The sequence below is a fragment of the Asparagus officinalis genome, chromosome 5 (assembly GCF_001876935.1).
Source record: "Asparagus officinalis chromosome 5, Aspof.V1, whole genome shotgun sequence".
Taxonomy (NCBI): Eukaryota; Viridiplantae; Streptophyta; class Magnoliopsida; order Asparagales; family Asparagaceae; genus Asparagus; species Asparagus officinalis.
In genome coordinates this window covers 17,522,822-17,544,589 of record NC_033798.1, presented here as the reverse complement: position 1 = coordinate 17,544,589, position 21,768 = coordinate 17,522,822, and the positions used below count along the sequence as shown (strand labels likewise).

General features: G+C 35.2%; 1 protein-coding gene across 5 annotated transcripts in view; it reads right to left on the bottom strand.

Annotated features, from left to right (window-relative positions):
- LOC109842700 (E4 SUMO-protein ligase PIAL2-like) overlaps positions 467-21,768 on the bottom strand; it is a 43,274-nt gene continuing 21,972 nt past the window's right edge. Inside the window, exons 7-17 of one of the 5 annotated variants that reach the window (XM_020411557.1) lie at positions 20,813-20,878; positions 20,513-20,580; positions 20,380-20,428; positions 20,205-20,289; positions 20,006-20,113; positions 19,045-19,096; positions 4,429-4,480; positions 4,209-4,325; positions 3,464-4,123; positions 1,219-1,768; positions 467-766 (exon numbers count right to left, since the gene is read on the bottom strand). In XM_020411557.1, the coding sequence (XP_020267146.1) occupies positions 711-766; positions 1,219-1,768; positions 3,464-4,123; positions 4,209-4,325; positions 4,429-4,480; positions 19,045-19,096; positions 20,006-20,113; positions 20,205-20,289; positions 20,380-20,428; positions 20,513-20,580; positions 20,813-20,878 (1,863 nt within the window). In that variant the 3' untranslated portion in view covers positions 467-710. Of the gene's footprint in view, positions 778-1,103; positions 1,769-3,463; positions 4,124-4,208; positions 4,326-4,428; positions 4,481-19,044; positions 19,097-20,005; positions 20,114-20,204; positions 20,290-20,379; positions 20,429-20,512; positions 20,581-20,812; positions 20,879-21,768 lie in introns of all 5 variants that reach the window. The other 4 variants (XM_020411558.1, XR_002247350.1, XM_020411559.1 and 1 more) reach the window with 4 other exon arrangements.

The following is a 21,768-nucleotide window of genomic DNA, read 5'->3' as shown; positions in this document are numbered from 1 at the left end:
TAGAGCACATCAATGTCATTTGCAACTCACATGACAGGTATAAATACTGGGAATGTAGAAGGCATGGAATAGTGAATACATATATGGTATATCACTGTCTTCAGCCTAAATATGGTCCTTTAATGGTATTTCATTTCAACAATTTCCAATCTGATACATTTCAAAAGCATTTATGTTTTCATACTCTCCCTTCCAAGCTCATATAGATATATAGAAAAACTGGACAGATATAATTTGCTTATACTTTTACTTGTGTGTACATGAAGAAGCTACTACAGGTGCACACATCACACGTGCAACGTGAAGAAGCAGGTCCAACGCCTATCCAAAGACACGAGCATCGTGGTGACAACGTACGAGGGAGTACACAACCATCCTTGTGAAAAGCTCATGGAGGCTCTCAGTCCTCTTCTCAAGCAGATCCAGTTCCTTTCTCGCTTCTAAAGCATATATACATATTCCCCTTTTAAATTTGCATGTTGTGGAATTATGTACAAAGACAAAATAGAGCTTTGGTCTGTAACTTATACATATAGACACCCAAAACAAAACGGATAAAACTCTTTAGTTCTGCTGCAATATATACGTATATTTGACAAAATTTACCGTCCAGAGCATAGTAAACATTGATTTCCCTGTATTTTGACCATATACCCCCCCAATCTATCTCATATGCAGAAGACCTATTTGCGTTCTCTCACTTCTCAACATCAAGCTTCAAACAGCGGGAAACTGAAAATGACTTTTTCCGCCCTCGTCCTCTCCTCTGTCACCCAACTAGGGACAAATTAGTCATATTTTCAAAACATTAAGCATTTCAACAAGAAAATCTAGGTATATACAAAAATATTCCCCAATAGAAAATGGGAGAAATGTATTAAATAAATTTTACAAAATGAAGGGTAAACAAACAAATAGAGATTTGATGAGTAAATCTGCAAATAGAGTAGATATTGAAGGTATGTAGGTAAAAGACCCACATTCTAAGCCACAAAAGCCCAGGGTACAAAAAAAACATCTCTTGAAGATAGATGCAACAATTCAGTAGAACAATTGCAAAAACAGGTAAACTGTACAGCTATCTTTGTAAACCATCCACGCACCTAAGAAAAAATTGGCAAAAACTCTGTACATCTGCCTTCTATCTGTTTAAGCTTGTGGAAATATCGAATCAGTGAGTCACAGAAAAGGCGAGTTTTCAAGTTCATATCTAATTACCAGATCCGAGATTGCTCCAGGGAGGAAGCCAGACCGAGGAACTATGCAAATTTGGAGTGTTAGAATTATTGGATGCTAGAGACTCTTCAGATGTAGCAACAGAGTTTAGGGACGGATTAAGTACATATCGGTTAATTGCAGCAGAATATTCATTACCACTCAGACTACCCCTCATCCTTCCCATTGGCTGCCAGTTATTTTGCACTGTTGAAGGATGAGGTTGAACTGATGGAAATCTACCATTCCCTGCAACTATTTCAGAAGCTAAAACTCGAATGTAGGGATTTGCAAAGTTGGGTAAAGGAATGCCAGCAACATTCTGAGTAGGGGAGTGTGTACTACTTGTACATCCTCTAATGTTAACGGGATGTTGAGGGGTGTTACAGACACTTATATTCTGTAGGGCTACGGGTGACAACGCTCTGATTTGTGGTGATGTTGAAAGTTCGGTTGACCGCTGTGATGCTGATATGGAAGAAAACTGGCAACCTTGGCCCTGAATCTGCTGTAATGTTGATATGAAAGGAAGCTGGCAACCTTGGTCCTGAATCTGCACAGAGAATAATTATAAACAAAAAATTTAGCAAGAGAGAAATTCATATAAAAACAATCCAAAAAATTTATCCCGGGCTAGTTAGAAAAAAAATCTGATTGTGGAGCCAACGGCTACTTTATAAGAGAATAAAATGCTTCCAATTGGGTCTTGTCAATATCAGTTGCAGTAGCACATCGAGAATCACTAAATGAGCTTAAAATCACAAAATAGAAAAAGTATTAAGCCAATCAATGCAGATGAATATTTTTAATGAAAGAAAAAGTACAGCAGGTTGCGCCAGGTATGAGTAGTTAGACCAGAATACACACTGCAAGATGGCCAATGTCTACCATTAACAGCATTAAAAAAACTGCACGGGGATGGACCGTTCTTCCTCTTATAGAGGTCGCCATGGGGAAGTTTTATGATATCATCATGGTTAAATAGCTATATATCTATCACCCTATTCAGCTGAAATATGCAACTTCTAATCTGTTTGAACAAAGCATGTGCTATCTGTTCAATTATTACCAAATATTCTCGAGCCTTCTTCACTTCCTCTTAGCTTCAACACAACCCACAGTATCAAAACAAAACACAAATTGGGGCCTTCTTAAGTAAAGGGTACAATGAAATGAGGAGAGTACTAATGATTCCTGTAGATTTGTAAGGTAAATAAGAGATTAACAAGTTCTGGAGGATCTCAAATAATACAGCCTCATTAGAAACAGAATGAAGGTAAACACATAAGATGGTTCCACAGAAGTCGGGAAGGTGGGATGCTATAGGGAACCACAACTTGGGTTCAATCGTCCCAGATACATGTGGAACACGACCAGATTCACCAACTCCATCCAGCGACCCAATTTAGAATTCAAACCAGTTAAATTTTAAAGAATATATCTTTGTTAAAAAGAATAAACAACAAAAAAACATGAGAAATTAAGCACATAAAGTATGTATACCTTAATTGCAATGATTCTCAAGGTTTTCTTTAACCACTAGTGATATCAAGTAGCATATTTCTAAAATTTGACTTTGCAAAACCTCTTATTTCTATATTTAAAAAAAAAAAAAAAAAAAAAAAAAAAAACACCCCAAAAAATTCTAACGAGTGGCATACCACTCTCTATACCCATCCTGTGAACTAAAATGAACCGGGTTCCATGCAACGATGGATGGTTCACTAATTTGTGAAGGGGAGGACAATTAGGTAGCAAAGAGGATTCCAGTGAAAGAGTCCATGTCCATTGATTGAAAACAAAGAATTTCAAGCAGGCAGTTATGAATTAGCAAAACCAAACCAAAACTAAGAAGGCATATGGATCACGAAACTATTCGGTTAGGTCCCTTGAGATAGAAAATGAGTGGGGAAAAAATACGCATTTTGTGAACTAAGCAGATTAGGCAATCGTTTGGAAAGGAAGCACGACCAAATAAATCAGAAGTGAGTACAGAACTAATACAAATGTTGTGAATTAAGCGGATTAGGCAAGCAGAAATATGTTGATATTACACGTCAACAAACTTTCAAGTTACATGTGAAAAATAGAGACTAAAGGACCGAATCTGTACGTTGTCACTTAAAGAAGCCTAGACTGTGATCAGCAATGCATTCAAATTATAATATTAGGCTATAAACAATAGAAACAATACAAACATCAAATTATTATCTCAGGTACCATTTTTCTATATAAAAATTAGTATTACCTGTATCATGGGATGAAATTGCTGGACTGGTGGATTTATGTCCAAAGGACTAGAGATCTGTTGCATATCAATCCCACCACCTGCCATATTCGCTAGAGGAGAAACTGTTTGATGAGATAGAGTGGGGAAACCTCTACTTGTACACGAATCAGAATTCGTTAGATATGAATGAACCCATTCTGATGAAATAGAAGCTTCCGCACTAGTAGGAAGTGCTTGAATGGTAGAAGGGTTTGCTTGATAAGAGACAGGAGGTAAATTACAGGCGATATTGAAGCTAGCAGGATTGAGGATACAAGTAGGGATAAGAGATTCTAATGTTCCAACTCTTCGGTTATCTAATGTTGGAGCAATTACTGATGATCCAAGTGAGACAGATGAAGATTGAGGAACAGGGGTAGGCTGAAACTTTTTTAAAGATTTTCTGTACCCAATTTCATATGCTTCGCTGTTATTACCCCCTTCATCTTCCTCCATAGTTAGATCCACTGCATTCTGTAGTTTACCATTAGACTCATCCCCTTTACCCTGATCTGTCTGCTCTACAAGTGTTGCATTGGGCAAGCTAACTGCGCTCTGATCATGATCAAGAACAGCCTTCCACAATCCATCAGCAGAAATAACTACATAAGTAGTATCCACTGTCATGTCCTTCAGTATCTGGGTGGACAGGAAACAGAGAAGAAAAGCTAAACACCGAGATATAAAATTTTTACTATAATAAAGTGATGATTTAAATATTCACCTTCACCATATTTTGGTCAATTCGTAGGTCTATGAAGCTACTAGGCTGATTGCAACAAGGGCAGTGCCACAACGGCCTTTTTGAATTAATTTCCAGAAAGTTGTCATAATCAAAACACTATAAGTGAAGCATGAAATCAACTGATCAAAAAGAAGTATAATGAAATGGAGATGTTAACTTTTTGATTCATTTACTTATGCAAGAGAAATGGGATTCTCACCTGATGATGTCTACAAAGATACCCTTTAACTGGCGTTCGTATACGACTTAAGCTGTTCAAGGAAAAAGAAATACTTCAAGTCAACAAACTAAAACTACCAACATCCATCCACATGAAGCATTAAAATTGAGAACACTTCTATAGAAAAATGCAAGGCCTGCATTAAGTAAAACCAAAAGAAATTTTAAGTTGAAGCTGTGGTTTCATAGTTTATCGTAACCCAAACTGAAAACAATCTAAATAAATCAATAGTCAGTAACTGCCAGTCTGCCACTAACAGGAGTACAAGTGACTGTAATAGACATATACTTATAGGCTACCAAGACTTACCTATGTTTCTCAGAATTTTATCAAAGTCAAAGTTTTCATGGCTTTTTCCGTTAAATATATAATTTAATGTACAAATGAGAGTAAAAAAGAATATCTAAACATATAACGATAACAAATTATAGGAGAAGTGCAGTACATGGGTCCAGGAAGTGTCCCCCAAGTGTTTGACATTAACATACAACAACAACAAAACCTTTATCCCAAATGTTCGTGGTCAGCTACATGAATCATATTCTTCCATTCCATTCTATTATGGACTATCTCCTCTGTTAAGTTGACTATAATCATGTTCTTCTTAATTGCTTCGAACAAGTTCTTTTAGGTTTATCTCTAAAATCTTTTTGCTCTATTAACTATAATATTATCACTATTCCTAACCGGTGCACTAAAAGGTCTTCGTTATATATGACCATACCACTTTAATCGTTTCTCTCTCATAATGTCGTCAATAGAAGCAACATATAATTTATTATGGATGCGCTTCTTTCTTATCCTATCTTTTAATGTATACCCACAAGACCATCTCAACATTTTCATTTCTACTGTACTCATTTTTTGCGCATCTTTTTTAATTGCATGATATTTTTATCCATAAAGCATTGTTGGTCTTATAACTATCCTACGATCACACAAGACTCCCAAAGCACTCCTCCATTTTAACCATCCTGATTTGTTGCGATTGGCAACATCATCCGCAATCTCACAATCATGCCAAATGATTGATCCTAAATAGTGAAAGTAATAATTTTTAGATATTTCTTGACCATCAATATATACTATAGGCTATTTTCTATTTTTAGTTTTACTAGAAATGTATTACATGTATTTTATTTTTATTCTACTAATTCTAAAACATTTAGTTTCAAGAGCTTGTCTCCACCTTTCTACGTTAAAAATAATATATTTTTTAGTCTCGTCAACTAATATTATGTCATCAGCAAAATATATTTAGTAAGTTAGTCCATGACTAAAGAAAAAATATAATGACTTAAGATTGACCCTTGATGTAGACCTATGGTCAAGATTTTAAATATCTAATATCAGGGAGATGTCAAACGACCAAAATATCTAATATCAGGGAGATGTCAAACGACCAAAATTCATATCAGATTGCAAATATCGAGAAAATTTCGAGGATATATGGTAAATATCGAAGTGCTATATCAGATGATGTGCATATACAATATAATATCATAAAATATAATCTAAACATACTTAATGAAATCTAAGCATACACAAATGTAAATAACATATATTTAGGATTACTAATCAACCTTTTAAAATAAACAAAAGTCCATATTAACATTGCAATATTTAATTTATTGGGAAAGTCATATTATGTCCCCCAAACATTACCAAAAGCAGTATCCTATTTTACAACAAGCCATATAAAAAGACATAGAGACCGATATATAGGTTGATATATTGGCCATGTGAGAGATATATTGTCAAAAGTGCTAAAAATGTTAAAAAATAGACTATATCCCTATAAAATAATATATCAACCGATATATTGGGCCATGTCAAGGATATTTAACAATACATATAGTAATAAGACTTATCTCTCCTCCATTAGTTCTTACTTTAATTATTATTCTACCATACACATCTTTAATCACATTAATATATATAATAGATATATTTTTTTCTAAAACCCACCACGTTACTTCTCTAGGCACTCTATCATAAGTTTTTTCTAGGTCAATGAACATCATATGTAGATCCATTCTCTTCTCTCTATATCTCTCCATTAGCAGTCTCAAAATATGTATAGATTACATACTTAACCTCCCGGATAAAAAAATCAAATTGGTCTTTGCTCGCTTGTCTCCTTTCTTAGTCATTGCACAATTACCCTCTCCCAAAGTTTCATAATATGACTCATGAGTATAATATCATGATAGTTTGAAAAACTTTGTATATCTCCTTTATTTTTGTATATCGGTATCAAAGTATTAATCTTCTATTCGTTTAGCATTCACTGTCTCGCTAATCTGATTAAATAATTCAGACAACCATCCTAAACCTATACATCAAGATATTTTTAAACTTTAATAGGGATATTTTCCGTCCTACAGCTCTTCCATTTTTCATTTTCTTTAGAGCATTTTTTACCACATTAATCCTAATTTTCCGACATCTATAGTTTTTATCATTCACTATATGATTAAATTCTCTATATTGCTGACCTATTTACTTATCATTAAAAGTTAACCTCTCTTTCATTTCCTCGTAGAAGCCATGTTATTCCACATAATATTAGTCTCCTTATCTATATTTTATATATATCTTCTTTCATCATCTTATCTTCAAAAATCATTAAGTTCTCTCATTCTTTGTTCCACCGGTTTAGTTCTTAGTCTCTTGTGCATATTAGTTTTTCTACTTCACTTCTTTAACAGAAAACTCCAAAACCATTAACCTATCTAGCCTTCTAGTAAGAAAAAAGTTTGTTCGATACTAACATATATTACAAAATTGAAAACATTGTTGAGAACTGCCGAAATGTACCTAATAAGCACACTGTTATTTGACACGGGTGAAGTTGCACTTGTAACAGGTATGCCTTCACAATAGAAGTACATGAGCTACAAAGGCTGATGTTTCACTTCCTCCTCTTTGTAGCTACTTTTTGCTACTCTTTTTTATTGCTCTTTGCAACCAGAGGTAACAATCCTACATGAAAAACCAACCCAAGCCTTAACCTATAAAGGTAGCAATATAGGGAAAAAATTTTCCCCTAGTTCACTCTATTCTCTAGAACCCTATTCCAACTTGAGCATACATATTCATAATGCATATTGAATGTGAATAGCCAAACCTAGGAACCAGAGAAAAGAACGAAGAAAATTAGATTACTAGTAACTATTTGATTCCATGAACTATTTTGCCATGTTTCGTTCCAGTTACTTTTGTTAAGTAGACTCAATTCACAGATTTTAACATTTACATTATGACTTCAAAATTTCGAGTTCAATCTTTAATTATAATATTTAGATATTGTTTTAAAATAAACATTAATTTCATTTTTTTCTTTTTGGAAAAGATGAAATGTTTCTTTTAGTCATAAGTTTAGTATGTCTTCCAGTACACATGCACACAAATGCCATATGCATAAATAATCCTAGAAATGCTGCTAATTATGAATCAAAATATCAATAAGATTAAGTCTAGCCCCTTTATATTCTATATTGTTTAGATGGCACAAGATATAACCATATATGCAGTTGAACCGAAGTCAAAGAAAATCGACAACATTAGGTCAAAATATATGGTTTGAGTCATTGTTTAAAATATACCCGTTATGTAATTTGTCATGATGCATTATATAACCTAATAGGCCTTAAATGTTACATAAACCTTATGAAATCACTCAAACACATCATAACTCTACGTTATTACAATATAATATGCGTTATTTCAATAATTCTATATACTTACGTCATTTCAATATAGCATGCGTTATTTCAATATAACTTCCGTTACTTCAATATAAGTTCTAGAAGCTCGAGAGCATATCCTTTCTTAGAACTTGAAGTAGTTAAGTAATTACTTTTGAATTGTTTGTTAAGCCTTCATGTCTTGTTTCGATGACATCATTATATGATTGTGAAATTATGAATATAACTCTAATAAAAGGAATGTAATTATAAACGAGCTATAAATTAATGATTGTATATCTACTCCTCTATACTTAAAGAGGATCCAAAGAATCACTGTTTATTTTACAGTAATTCGTGATGGGCAAGGTTTTAAATATCGGATATCGGGAAAATATCGGATGGCCAAAATTCATATCGAATTGCGGATATCGGGGAAATATCGGGGATATGTGGTAAATATCAGAATGCCATAATGAATGTTTGTATACATAGTATAATGCATTAAAATGTAATCTCAACATATGTAATAAAATTTAAGTATACAAAATATGAATAATATATGTTTAGGATCACTAATCAACCTTCTAAAACAAACAAAAGTGCAAAGCAACGTTACAATATTCGATCTGCTTTTTTAGGGCAAAATATCATTTGATATAATGGGAAAATCTTGATATCTAGCCCAAAAATTCCAAACACGGTATATTATTTTACAAGCTATATGAAAAGATATATTGGTCCACATATCGGCTAATATATCGGTCATATCGGAGATTTATCACTCAAAATAGCCAAAAAACAGTAAAGGATATTTGAAGACCATATCGGTTGCGGCAAACCCTGTAAAATGATATATCGGAGGATATATCGGGCCATGTCGGGGATATTTAAAACAATGGTGATGGGTCCCTCCATTTTACAGACAGATTTCCACAGCAACTCCAAATATGACACATCTTACTTCCCAGTATATTATTCTAACTGAGCCCCTCTCACATTCATTCCCTTCCCTCTGTATCCCCACTTCAAAATTCAAAAAGCCTCTATTTTCTATGTAAACCCTCTCGAAATTCCCACCCTACTACCTCTGTATCTCAAACAAAAACTCCTCTCTCTCTCCCTCTCTCTAAACCCCATTCACAGATCTCTTCTCTTTCTCAATCGAAAAATCCCCCTTTCCCTCTCCCCATCCAGATCTCTCCTCTCTCTATCTCACCATCTAAGCTCAATAAAATCCTCCTCCCTCTCACTCTTTGTAAACCCTCTCTCTCACCCTCTTAACTCAGTTCAAGTCCCCCTCCATGGTCTAAAATGCATTGGTCAGCCGTCGCATATTGATCTAATCTTCCGTTACCATTACCTAGACACTTGATAGGTCTTCTCTATTGGTGATCAGGAACTTGAATCAGTTTCAGGTGATAGTTCCCATATAATTTTTGCTTAATTTCTTGATTTATATAATTTTATTGGTGAACAAGTTTATATTCTTGATGATCACCATGTATTGTAAATAGGCATCAGAATGTTTTAAATTTATCTTATTTTTAAAATTTTAATGATAGTTTCCAGTTGTGTATATTTTTAATGCTAGGTATTTCATTTTATTTACTTATCATTTTTGCAAAGTTATATTTTCTTTAATGAAGACTTTTAAAGCATGAATATTTTAATATATTCCAGGTGAATGCTCTTTTTTTATTCTTTTCCTATTTATTTTCAAAGGCCTCTTATATTTTTTTCCCCAGTTAAGATAACTGCACTCAACTGTTGTCTCACAATTAATAGGGTAAAGAGGTTAAAGGAGAGGAGCAAAAAACCATTGAAAAAAGTTTTAGTTAACACGTAAAAGTAAATTTTTACTCTTTAATCTAACGAATCTTGTTTAATGACTTGCATATTATGTTCTTTCATGCTATTACGCGTTCAAAAGCATTGTCTTCATGCTAATGCAACTTTCATTACTATTAGTTTTATTATTATGCATATTTGCAGGAGGGTAATAACACCTTTCTGATTTTCTTACTTTGTTTATCTAACTTCTGCTGTTCAATATAATGAAGAGCATTATACGTTGTCTTCAAAGGTTGGAAGTTGTATTTAGCTATTCATTGAGCATCCTCTTTGGTTTTATATCCCTTCATTCTGAGATAACTACGTATCGGTACTTACTTTTGGTCAATCATGATGGTGAAGGTATATTGTGGATCTAGACTTGCTAAATGGAATTATGTTAATATGCATTCATGTTAAAGCCTATAACATTCACTTCTTACTTTAACTTTATGAAAGTTAATGGTGTTGTTAGCAAGATTTAGTACATGGGTTGTATTTAAATGGGAAGAAGAAGAAAGTATATTGCTACATATATATAGGAACATATGGGAAAGAAATGATCTGAGTTGGGAAAGAAATGATCTATGAATACTAATGCAATTGAAGTCATCTTTTTTTTCATATATGATTACTATTGTTAAACTATTTACAGTCTTTAATCTTTATGTTCAAGAAATCATATTGATGTGGTTCTAAGATTTTATTTGGAGTTACTGAAGTATATGTGAATCTCATTTTAGTGGAAAGGATATGTGAATATCATTCTTATTATTATTATTTGCTTTGGCTAAATGGGCTTTTTTTTCTTTCTAAAGACAGAAACTTTGTGCTTCTACTCCAAGTTCTCTTTTGTTTTTCTTCTTTTCAATCATTTTTTCCACAAAAAATCGCGCAAGGATCTTCCTAAACATAACCTCTGTTACTGTTAATAAGTTTTTCCCAAAAACCCTTTTTCTCTCTCAAAACCCATCCAAACCTCTCTCCTAAAACCAATTCTGCCGCTTGATCCTTCAATCTCAGATCGAAGGCGAAAGCAACAACAAAAGGGATATTGAAGAAAGCTTTTCATTTCAATTTCACCACAAATTTGATGATAAAATTTAAAACCATAGAATTCCCCCTTCTCGAGTTATATTTTCAATCCCATCTCCGAGTTCTTCTACTCTAACTTAAGATATTTGATGCAGAAAAAACTTGAATAGGTATTAGGGATATTGAAATTGTTGTTTCAATCTGCATTTATGCTAATGGGCTTTCCGGGTGGGGTAAAAGAATGCTCATAGTCCGCTCGACAACCACTGTTGATGGTAAAATTCGAAAATCTATAATTTCCCCCATTCTAATAGCATATACGTCTTATTTTTTTCTCTTAAATCATAAAAGATTTTGCGCTGACTTCTAAGGGCCATGCCTTACTGCAATAGTAGTTTTCCTCTTCAAATTTGTTACTGTTGATGTACTAGTGATCACAAAGTCAGTTACATCCAGGATTGGATGAGCTTGTTGAGAATTGATGAGAGCCCGCTTTTTCCCTGACTTTATATTTGTTTCTCGAGTTAGGCGTCTGAGGAATCTGTACAAGTAGAAATTCATGAGTGCAGGAATTGGTTCCTCCGTTGTACCTCCAACGATCAAATTAGTTGATGAATTTGAGTGGCATCCGTAAAGAACTGTGTTCTTGCCATTGAGCAATGCATGCGTTAAATGATTGAATCTTGGAACCCCTTAATGTTAGACTAATACCTGTATTTATACCAAGTGCATAAGGGGTAGATTAGTCACTTCGGCCGAGCACAAAAGGGCGGTGGCGAAGTATGGGCTGACAGCTGAGTCCGCATCTTCTTTATAGGTATCAACTGGCGACTGGAGGGAGGGTCTTCTCAGCATTAAATGAGAAATGAGGGAGTATAGCGTGGCCCACGTGGTCTGATGAGTCATAAAGACTGTTAGGATTAGAGATAAGATGATGCCTGCTAAGTATTAAATACGATGTGGACATGTTATCAGCGAGGATAAACTCGAAGCAGAAGTTATCCTTTAGCTTCACCGAGAAGTAACGCCTTTCGAGTCGTCCTCGTAAGGGGTTAGTCGAATGGTCGAGTTGACTCCTAATGAATCGTCTTCGACAAGAGGGGCGACTAGTATCGCTTTTCGAGTCGATATGAAGGAATATCGACTCATCCAGCTGGCTAAGTTGGACTCTCTTATTGGGCTTGGGCCACCAATTTGATTACGGCGTTGATTGAGAAAGTACATCGGTCCGTTCATTTGTCAATGAATTGTATTTCGACGATTGGGAACACCATGACGTCATCCTACATCTTTACTGCTGCAGCTCCGTTTTTCTTGACAGATTGCGGATTGTTCAAGATAAGTGGGCTATGCCTCGATCTCTAAGGGCACTTCGGAATTTAAAAATAAATCTTGGCCGTTAGATACAGCTGGATCCAATGGTTCAAATTCTGACAGTTTATAAAATCAACTGCCTATATATAGAAACAAGGACACGCAAGAGGCGGCTATTGCTTCTTCAAAATCCCTTCTCAGAGAACTGTTGATCTTCTCTGTATCGTTCCTTCCAACGATTAGCTATGATCTATATGTTCCAACGAGGTCAGAGGTCATATTTAACCATGGGCGGGAGCGAAATCCGCTTTATGTGAGGCACTTAGAGTGTGGTCTGAGATTGCCTCTGCACCCCTTCCTCAAGCAAGTGTTTGAGGTGCTAGAGGTGTTGCCGGTGCAGATGAAGTCGAACACCATTGCAGTCCTAGTGGGGTTCGTGGTGGTTTGTCGCTGGTTAGGGATTAAGCCTTCCCTAAAAGTTTTCGGCCGTGTGGTGGCCGTGAAGGTGACTCAAAAAGAGCCTCATTTTCATTTCCAAATGGCGGGGAAATTCAAGCTTATCACCAACCTTCCTGATTCTCACAAGGTCGTGGGGAATGACCTAGAGTTAGGCTGCTCCAACAGGCCCGAAATAAAAAGGAATACGCTCTCGAGGGAGGGGGTGTGCTATCTACCGTTGAGAGGGTTGAGCTTGACATGATCAAGACATACGCTGGCTCTCGTCGTTTTGAGGGTCACCGGTGTGTCAAACGAGCCTTTCACTGACGAAGATTATGAGAAAGCCTCAGCTCTCATCACAGGGGCAGCAGAGATGGCGTCGGCGCCTACTGTTTCTACAGCTGATCCTCATGAGGAATCGTCTGATCAGCCTGTTAAACGTCGTCGCCAAGACATTTCTCCAGCAGAGGCCGAGGAGGAGGCGGTTCCCGCCCTTGTCCAAAGGTGAAGGCGGAGGTACATAGGACAGGCATCTCAAGAGGAAGCTGAGGAGCAGGAGGCACAGGCGGCAGCTGAGCCGATCGAGGAAGACGTCGCTCACATGGACGAGTTGCCTTCGGGAGAACAGGTCGAGGCTTCTCAAGGAGAGGGGGCCAAGACGAGAGCTGTTGAAGGGGAGAGTTGTCTGATCGCCATCGCGAGGTGACTCGCCCGGGGAAAGAATCAGGCGAGGAGGAGATAGTGTCTCCTCCCGGGCTGGAATATCCTTTTCCTCACCGCATAGCCGACGTCGGTGATGAAAGATGGAAGGAGATGAGGAAATACCTCATCGGACTCACCGAGATCGGCACTCGACATGGCCAGGAGCCCGACCCAAAATTCCGCTTCGACCCTAATCAACATCTCGACGTCAGGGGGACTGTCTTGGGCTCACGTCGGGTCCAGCAAAGGGCGGTGGAGCAATTCTGGCTCACCCAAGATGAGGAGTATTTACGAGGTCCCAGATATCGCCCTCCATCATTGCCTTCGCAGTTATTTTATCAGAGGCGTCTTGGTGGAGACAGAAATGTACCACGGGTGGACCGGGTCGGACCGCTTACCATAGACTCCTGGGATAGGTTATTTCTCTGAGGGCCAACCAAGAGGCCGGCCAAAGTGCTCTTGAGGTCGATAGGCTTAAGCAACAGCCGGAGGAGAGCGAGAGGAAGGCCGAAAGGATGGAGGAAGTCCTCCGGGAGAAGGAGCGCGCTAAGGCGCTGGCAAAAGAGAAGAAAGAGGCGGCGGTGTATGCAAGACGTCGGTTAGGCGATGAACATGCAACGCTTGTCAAGCTTCAAAAAGAAGTCACCCACCTCAAGTCTGAGTCCTATCACTGGGACATCATCGAGGAATATCGTCATAGTTTGACTGGAAAAACAAAAGTGGTGATAGACTGCAAAACCAGGTATGACTATCTGTCGGCACAGCTCCCGACCGAGCTGAAGAAACCGCCTAATCGTTTTCACTACCTTCTGATGGTAGCCAACTGCTTGGATGCGATGAGGGAAGTGGAAGCGTTCGGAGGACTCGATCTGGACGAGGACGAGGACGACTTGAATGATGGGGGAGACTGCTCGACCCCTCCACCGGCTGTTCCCAGGAGTTCCCCACCTCCAACTCCAGGAGCCGAAATGGACTCCTCTTAGTCTCTTTAGGACCTTTTCTCCCATTTTGTATTTTTATCGTATGTATAAATACATTGTTTTTTGTAAGATATTTCATTGAATGAATGAAAATATATTTTTTGGTCTTGAAATTGTTGTTTTGCTGTGTTGTACAACTTCAATGTAGTTGATTCAAAAAATATTGCATAAGATATGCATATTGTGACAGTGTAACAAAAGGTGGCATTTTATGACAAAAGGTGGCATTTTATGACAAAAGGTCCACTTATTGGGAGTGAAAGGAAAGAAAAGAATGTAATAATTTGAAGGGAAAAAAGAGCCATGTACAAATTAGAACTAAAAGAGTATGAAGAGAGCAAGTAGTTCTTTGACAGAAATCAACCACCGAGGATTAGTCACTGGATTTCCATGATAGGTTAGAACATACTCAAGATTATTTTAGGATGAATTATGAAGAGATTGAAGAGGTATAGTAAGCACACTTATCAAAAGGAGGAAATGCCAAGAAGCTTTATGTCTAATGTTTAGGTGAAGGTTCAAGGAAGAAAAGAAGGTTTATGAATGTTTTCACTACTTTTGAGAAGGACTTGAACTGGCAAAAAAGGACAAGTTGAGGCGAAAAAATCAATAAAAGCCCTGAAAATACAAAACAACTAAATTTCATCAAGATATAGTTGTCGTTTAGTATTAAGCATTCTTCAATTTAATATTTTTCCTTTTTCGATCTTCAATTTAAATTGGGAAATTTTGGTTCAAACCTTTTTCCTACCATAATTTGTGCATCTCAACAATAGGCTAAATACGAAAAATTTGGTGCCGCTCCACAAGGAGCTAACGTGTTCCAAAGGGTTCTCTTTCATAATATGAGTTATCGTTTAGTAATATGCAAGAGTTGAATTTAATACTGCCACGTATCTTCAATTTAAATCGGTGAAACTTAGTCCAAACTTTCTTCCTCCTTACCATAATTTGTGGGTGTTTTTTCTCATAGGCTAAATATGAAAGAATTTGGTGTCATTGCACAAAGAGGTATGATGCGCAAAGGATTCTCTTTCATATTGATGAGTTGTCTTATAATATTATGCAAAAGTTGAATTTAATATTCCTCATATTAAGATGTTCAATTTAAATTGGTTAAACTTGTTCCGAACTTTTTTCCTCCTTACTATAATTTATGGGTACCGTTTCTCAAAGATAGGCTAAATACGCAAAGAATTTTGGTGTTGTTGCACAAAGAGTTATGGTGTTCCGAAGGGTTCTCACATTGATGAGTGGATACATTTTTCATAGAGATAGGCTAATATGCAGAATTTGGTGTTCCTGCATTAGGAGGTATGGTGTTCCAAAGGGTTCTCATATTTATGAGTCAAACAATATGATCAGACTTGAATTGTTTTTTTTTTTCTTTTTGTGATCGGGGGGTACCAATGATGATACTTTTGCTAACATAACAATCAATGAAAGGAAGTTTGAGATACTGGATGGGAAGGAAGAAATATTGGGTTTCATAATTTTGGCCAAACTACTACCGACAGACATTCTAGTTATAAGTCGGTAGGTAAAAGCTCTACATCCTATACTTACTCAATTTCTAGTGCTGTTATAATTGTTTAAATTAAATTTCTAACTGTAAAGACACCATGGTTCAATAATAGGTGTTATTATTGACAAAAATTTAAATTTATGTCTACTATTTGAATAGTGTTTCCGGAAGTAGAGTGTAGTTGCAATTAATGCATCAACCTTATAGTTAACATTAGTAAGAAACTACAAACTGTAAGGGTGATCAATGTTAAATAACGTGTTACATAACCTGTAATTTTATGTTATGCTACATACGTACTTAGTAAACCTTAAACGTTGTGTAAGATTTTGAAATATAACTCAAATACATCGCCACTAAGCTATTATGATATAAAATACATTATTTCACTAATGTAAGTTATAATATATTATACGCCATTTCAATATAACTTATAGTAGAGACTTCGAGTATTTTCTTTATTCGCGTTATTTAAGATTTGATGTAGTTAAGTATCTATTTTTGGATTGTTTTCTAACCTCGATGGATTCTTTTATCATTGTTATTTATATTTGGTGCTATCATTATGCTTGCGATTGTGAACTTATGATTGGTGAAGAATGAACTGAATGTGAAATTATAAAGGAGAAATGTAAATTCATGGTGATATATTTGAATATCTATGTGGTGCTTCTCAGTATATCAGTGTAGATAATATTCAATTTTAGAATTTTTATTAAAAATAAATTCTATATTTTGAAATCATGTTCCTATTTATTATTATGTCAAAAGAATAGCAAAACATGTAACAGCTATTATGTGTTATGCCAGTTGTGCTTTAAGTTATCAAGAGGTTGAACATTTTGTTTATACATAATCGTTATTATCAAAATTGGGAGACATGTCGTTCTCTAGAGTGACTTCATCTATTCACGCGTACTGGTATTAGATACACTTAAGAAATCATACAAAAAAAATTCTAGGCCAATCATGACTGGCATTGTTGCCATCTTTGTTATAGTGATATGTATGAATAAGAAAAGGTCTAATTTGAGGAAATGGCGATTTCATAAAATGGCAAATGAAAGGATATAAGGTACACAAGAGAGCAAAAGATGTTTAAGAAGCTAGGGATAACTCTAAACAGGCCATGGCAGAAGCCTCTAAGGAGATATTTCAGATAATTGACGCACAGGCTTGAAATTTTGTTGCACCAGCCCATGCATTATGCTATTGTTATTTAAATACTAAGTTATTTCACAATCATCTCAATACTATTAATGAAGAATTTGCTAGCTCCTATCAAATCTTCAAAAAACAGTGTCACCGTCCCATAAATATCAAAACAGGATAGGGAGACAAGAATATTGGGGTCTATGGTTTTGAGATTGTTCTTAAGATTGTTGTTAAAAATTGGAAGAAGACTCAACTAAAAACAAATAAACAAAAACACAGAGATAAAAAATCATAGCATTATTAGAAAATACCACGTTGGGATATTTTCAGTCAAAATGTAGTGCAATCTGGTGGATCAAACACGACATATTGCGGCCGGTATGAACTGTAAAAGGATGAAAAGCTATATTTAGCTTCATATTGAAGCTCAAAACATGTCAGGGACCTTTTAAAAAGATTACATAAGAACTCAAGTTTCCCATGTTTCTCACTTTAGCCTAAACAATAAACAGCCAGCAGAAATGAAGAAATGCACTTGAACACCAAGGATAATTGTTTTGGGCTGTATATGTTCTACATCATTGTTCTTTCCCCCTATAGAAAATCCTACTATAAAGTTTTGTGGGTGCATATGCAGAACACCTAATTAAATAGGACAGAAAGGGTTTTTTTTCAATAAAGGGTTTTTTTTCAATAAAGGGTTTTTTTAATCATTTTGCCTTGTGTGCTATGTGCGTGGGCTGTGAAACATAATGCTGTTAGATTGGTGGGCTCTCTGAATAGACTATTTAGTGTTTTACGACATTTTCAAAAGTTTGAGGGTCATCTCAATTTGAGGTGGAAATGAACCAAATAATTAACAAATTAGTTCATAATTGTTTGTCTAACTATTTGCCTATTCGGTCATGTTCGATTCGATAGTTCATTTAATAGTAAACAAATAGTTTTTATTACTCAATTCATAAACTAATTATAATAGAGCTTAATTAGATGTGCATCGATTTGTTTGATTATCAAATATTCATTTAAACATTTGTCTTATCATCCTAATGCTGTTATGTTTTTTACCCATTTGTATTTTGTAATTTAAGTGTATTACTAATTTTGACAAACGTAAAGAGCTCCGTATCAATTTTAAACAGATTTCTTTAACTAAATAAAAATATCTTCTTAATTTAATAGTTTAATTTTGATAAACTACAAACAATTAATGAAATAAATATACCGTGATATTCAATAAATGAATATTCGAAAAATATGTGTATTCAAATTCAATCCCAAAGAAACTCAGAATGTTACTCAAATTCATATTTGAATTCTAATTTTAAAACAAATACAAATATGAACATCTTAGTATTCGATTTGATTCATTTTCAGCCCTAGTGTCAGTATGGAAGTTACCCTAGTTGAAACTTATAAAACATTTTATTACGGAATTAAAAAAGTAAGGATAACAAGGCTAACATTTGAAAATCAAATTTGATCACTAAATCCCCTAGTAGAGCATAGGATTCTACATTCCTGACATTCTCATGCCCCAAACATTCAAGACTGAACTCAGTTCCGCAATTATTGACAAAATTCAACATAATGTAAGATAACAATATAAATACAACAAGATAACAATATAAATACAACAATCGCAAACTATTTCATTTAATCAACAAGATTTGATTATTGCAAGGTCATTTGTCAACTTGAATGGGTTACTATAGAAGAATTAGGGACAGTGTGAGGGTGCATATAGCCTGCATATAGACTGGGTGGAACAGACACAGGCAATTTCATTGACGTTTATGGATTAATTGCATTGTTTACTACTGTCTCACATAAAACAAATTCATTATTAAAAAATAAAAAAAATGATATATGCATGAAAAGGAAAAATAAACATGACATATTAGTGAAAATTGTGCCTCCATACCTTATTGGGCAATTCAACGATATTCTTGATGACCCTTCAATTATTTCAGGATCTAGCATCAAATTGGAGAGCATAGCTTTAGCGATGATGTAATCTACTATAAAGACCCGATAAACTAAGAAAAGGGCACAAACTACTAATGTACAGGACAACAATCTAATTATATCGTCCGCAAACCTTTTAAGAACAATAGTATATACTAAACAAGTGCAATGCATATTGAAGAAAAAAACTGGCTTTCCATTTACCTTTTTTTGCTAACTGGAATAATTTAGGCCACAATCTAAACAATGACAAAAAATAAAATAGATACCAGAGAGGAATTTCACACAGCTTGCAGTATATGTGAACCAATCATAATAAGTAATAATAGTACTCCTAATAAAAATACAATATAAACAATGTAAGGATAAATAAAAATTATCTATAGCCTATTAATGTTGGGTAACGTTTGTTAAGAAATCTAAAGTTATTTCATAAAACTGTAATAAATGTTTAATTTTCGTTATCTTCACCATGCCTAGCAAAAACCAACAGTGATCCAATTTTAATTCTGGTAAACGTTTGAGAACATTAGGCCTACCTTCCACCCAATTAATAAACAAAGAACCTATCCAACAAACTGTCGATTCTAGGCATGGCTATATCCTCTTCTGGTTATAACTCATAATAGAACAACCTAATTTAGCAGCTCCAAGTCCCTTTATATATTCCAGAAAGAATTCTAATCCAAGAAGATTAGATATTCTACAGCTTATGTCAAAAACAAACGTATTGACAGAAAAAGAGAACTGAAATATAGAAATATTTTATCAAATGAAAACGCAAACTCATACTTTTAGTTGGCCTCATTAAAAGAATAAAAGACAACCAAACAATTGAATATCACACTGAAGTCAAAAGGTGCAGAAACTTAATTGTGAAAATTGAAAAGTTGGCACATCACAACAAGATCACTTACCTCCAGTATCTGTTGCAGTTATAGCTGGTTGGACATATTCTTTCAGATCTGATCCAAGGAAATCAATTTCTTTGCTCATAAAGGCTACTGCTATAATATAGCTACCTGCTATTTGAGTTATTATTTGCAGGAATCAGACATCAAGTATTAACTACTACAGAACAACGTATCTAAAGAATAACATATGCAAACTCCATACCCTTAAAGTACCCAGATGCCTGGATAATATTTGTTCCATGCTTGAGCATTTTAGTGATATCAGTTGGCAGTTGAGGCCCTTTATCCTGATTTCCAAATGAGCATGCAGTATAATTTCAGATGCATCAGCACATAGAAAAGAAAAGTCTGCAATAATAAGATACAGAAGTACAAACCAGGAAAACGTTAGTCCTTCCTGCAACGCCTACTCCATTCACCAAGAAGCTAAAAGAAAAGAGAATCGGATTACTTCCTTAGTTCCAAAACTAGACCAAGCCTTCTACTATTATTTGAGAAATAAAAGTTTACCTCACTTCCAGAGGGTTTTCTAGACATGATGATGTCTCTTGATCATTTGTTTGAGCTACAAACAACCTCTGTAGGAAAAGTACAAAGTTCATGCGGCATAAGATTCTACATCTTGTCATAGTTGCTTTGTGTTAACTAAAGACTGACTACTTCCTCAAACAGAAAGAACTTAAATTACTAATTGTAAGGATTTATCTTTTTTAATTTTATTTGTAAATGTGCATATGATTGGTTAACATGAAGAAAATTGAATTGCTATTTCAGAAACTACCACAAGGAAAATGCATGAGAGATGCTTACAATGGATTCTCCCTGAGCCGTGGACCGCTTAATATGAAAGTCAGACATCAAAACTCCATAACCAGGCTACATAACAGGATTAAATATGGATTAATCATTGAATTTCAGAAAATTTTAAAGAACAGCTAAAGCACAAAACGCATTACGGCCATTGCAAGGAAAAAAAGTAAGAAAATAACTGAAACTTTAAGGAAAAAATATTCTGTCTGAAATAAGTTCCCTACATAGGCTTAATAGAATATTGATGTGTTCAGTAAACGTATCAACATGAGACCTCATGTGTATTATGATTCTGCACATAGTCATCTCTGTAAGCCTTTATTTCTTTTTTACAATGATCAGGACACTTATTAAAGGTTACTAAAGGCTAACGTGACTATCATACTGTGGTAACAAAAGAAGATACAAGATTCAACTATGCGAAGGAGGTGTGAATAGCCGACGATAAATCCTAAAAATAGCCAAACCTGTGGAAATTGACTGTAAAACTTCAATACAAAAAGGATCATAGTCATGAATTAGAACTTTCAACATTTTTCAAGCATTACCTTTTGGTTCCCAACCATAAAGTATATAAAGTACCATGGCCAGAATGTGTCGCCATTAATTCATATCAGGCTTTAGGTGTCTTCAGTACAATTGCAATATGTTATCATCTACAATACCAAATAAGCTGGAAAGGAACTCTATTTTCTTCCAAGAATAAGAAGACAGTGGGTCTATATTGCTCTTTTTTTATTCTTATTTACAAAAGAAGTACTTCTTTTATATTCTGTACACTGAGAGGTAAGACGATGCCGCTACTCCTCCCCCCCCCAAAAAAAAAAAAGAGAGAGAGAACGAATACCTCATTATTCCTTTTTCTTATATCGCAAAATTACAAGGGACAGCTATGGTCCTGGAAAGTTCTCCAGCAAAGAAACATATGATAAGGAATTAGCATCCATCATAAGTTG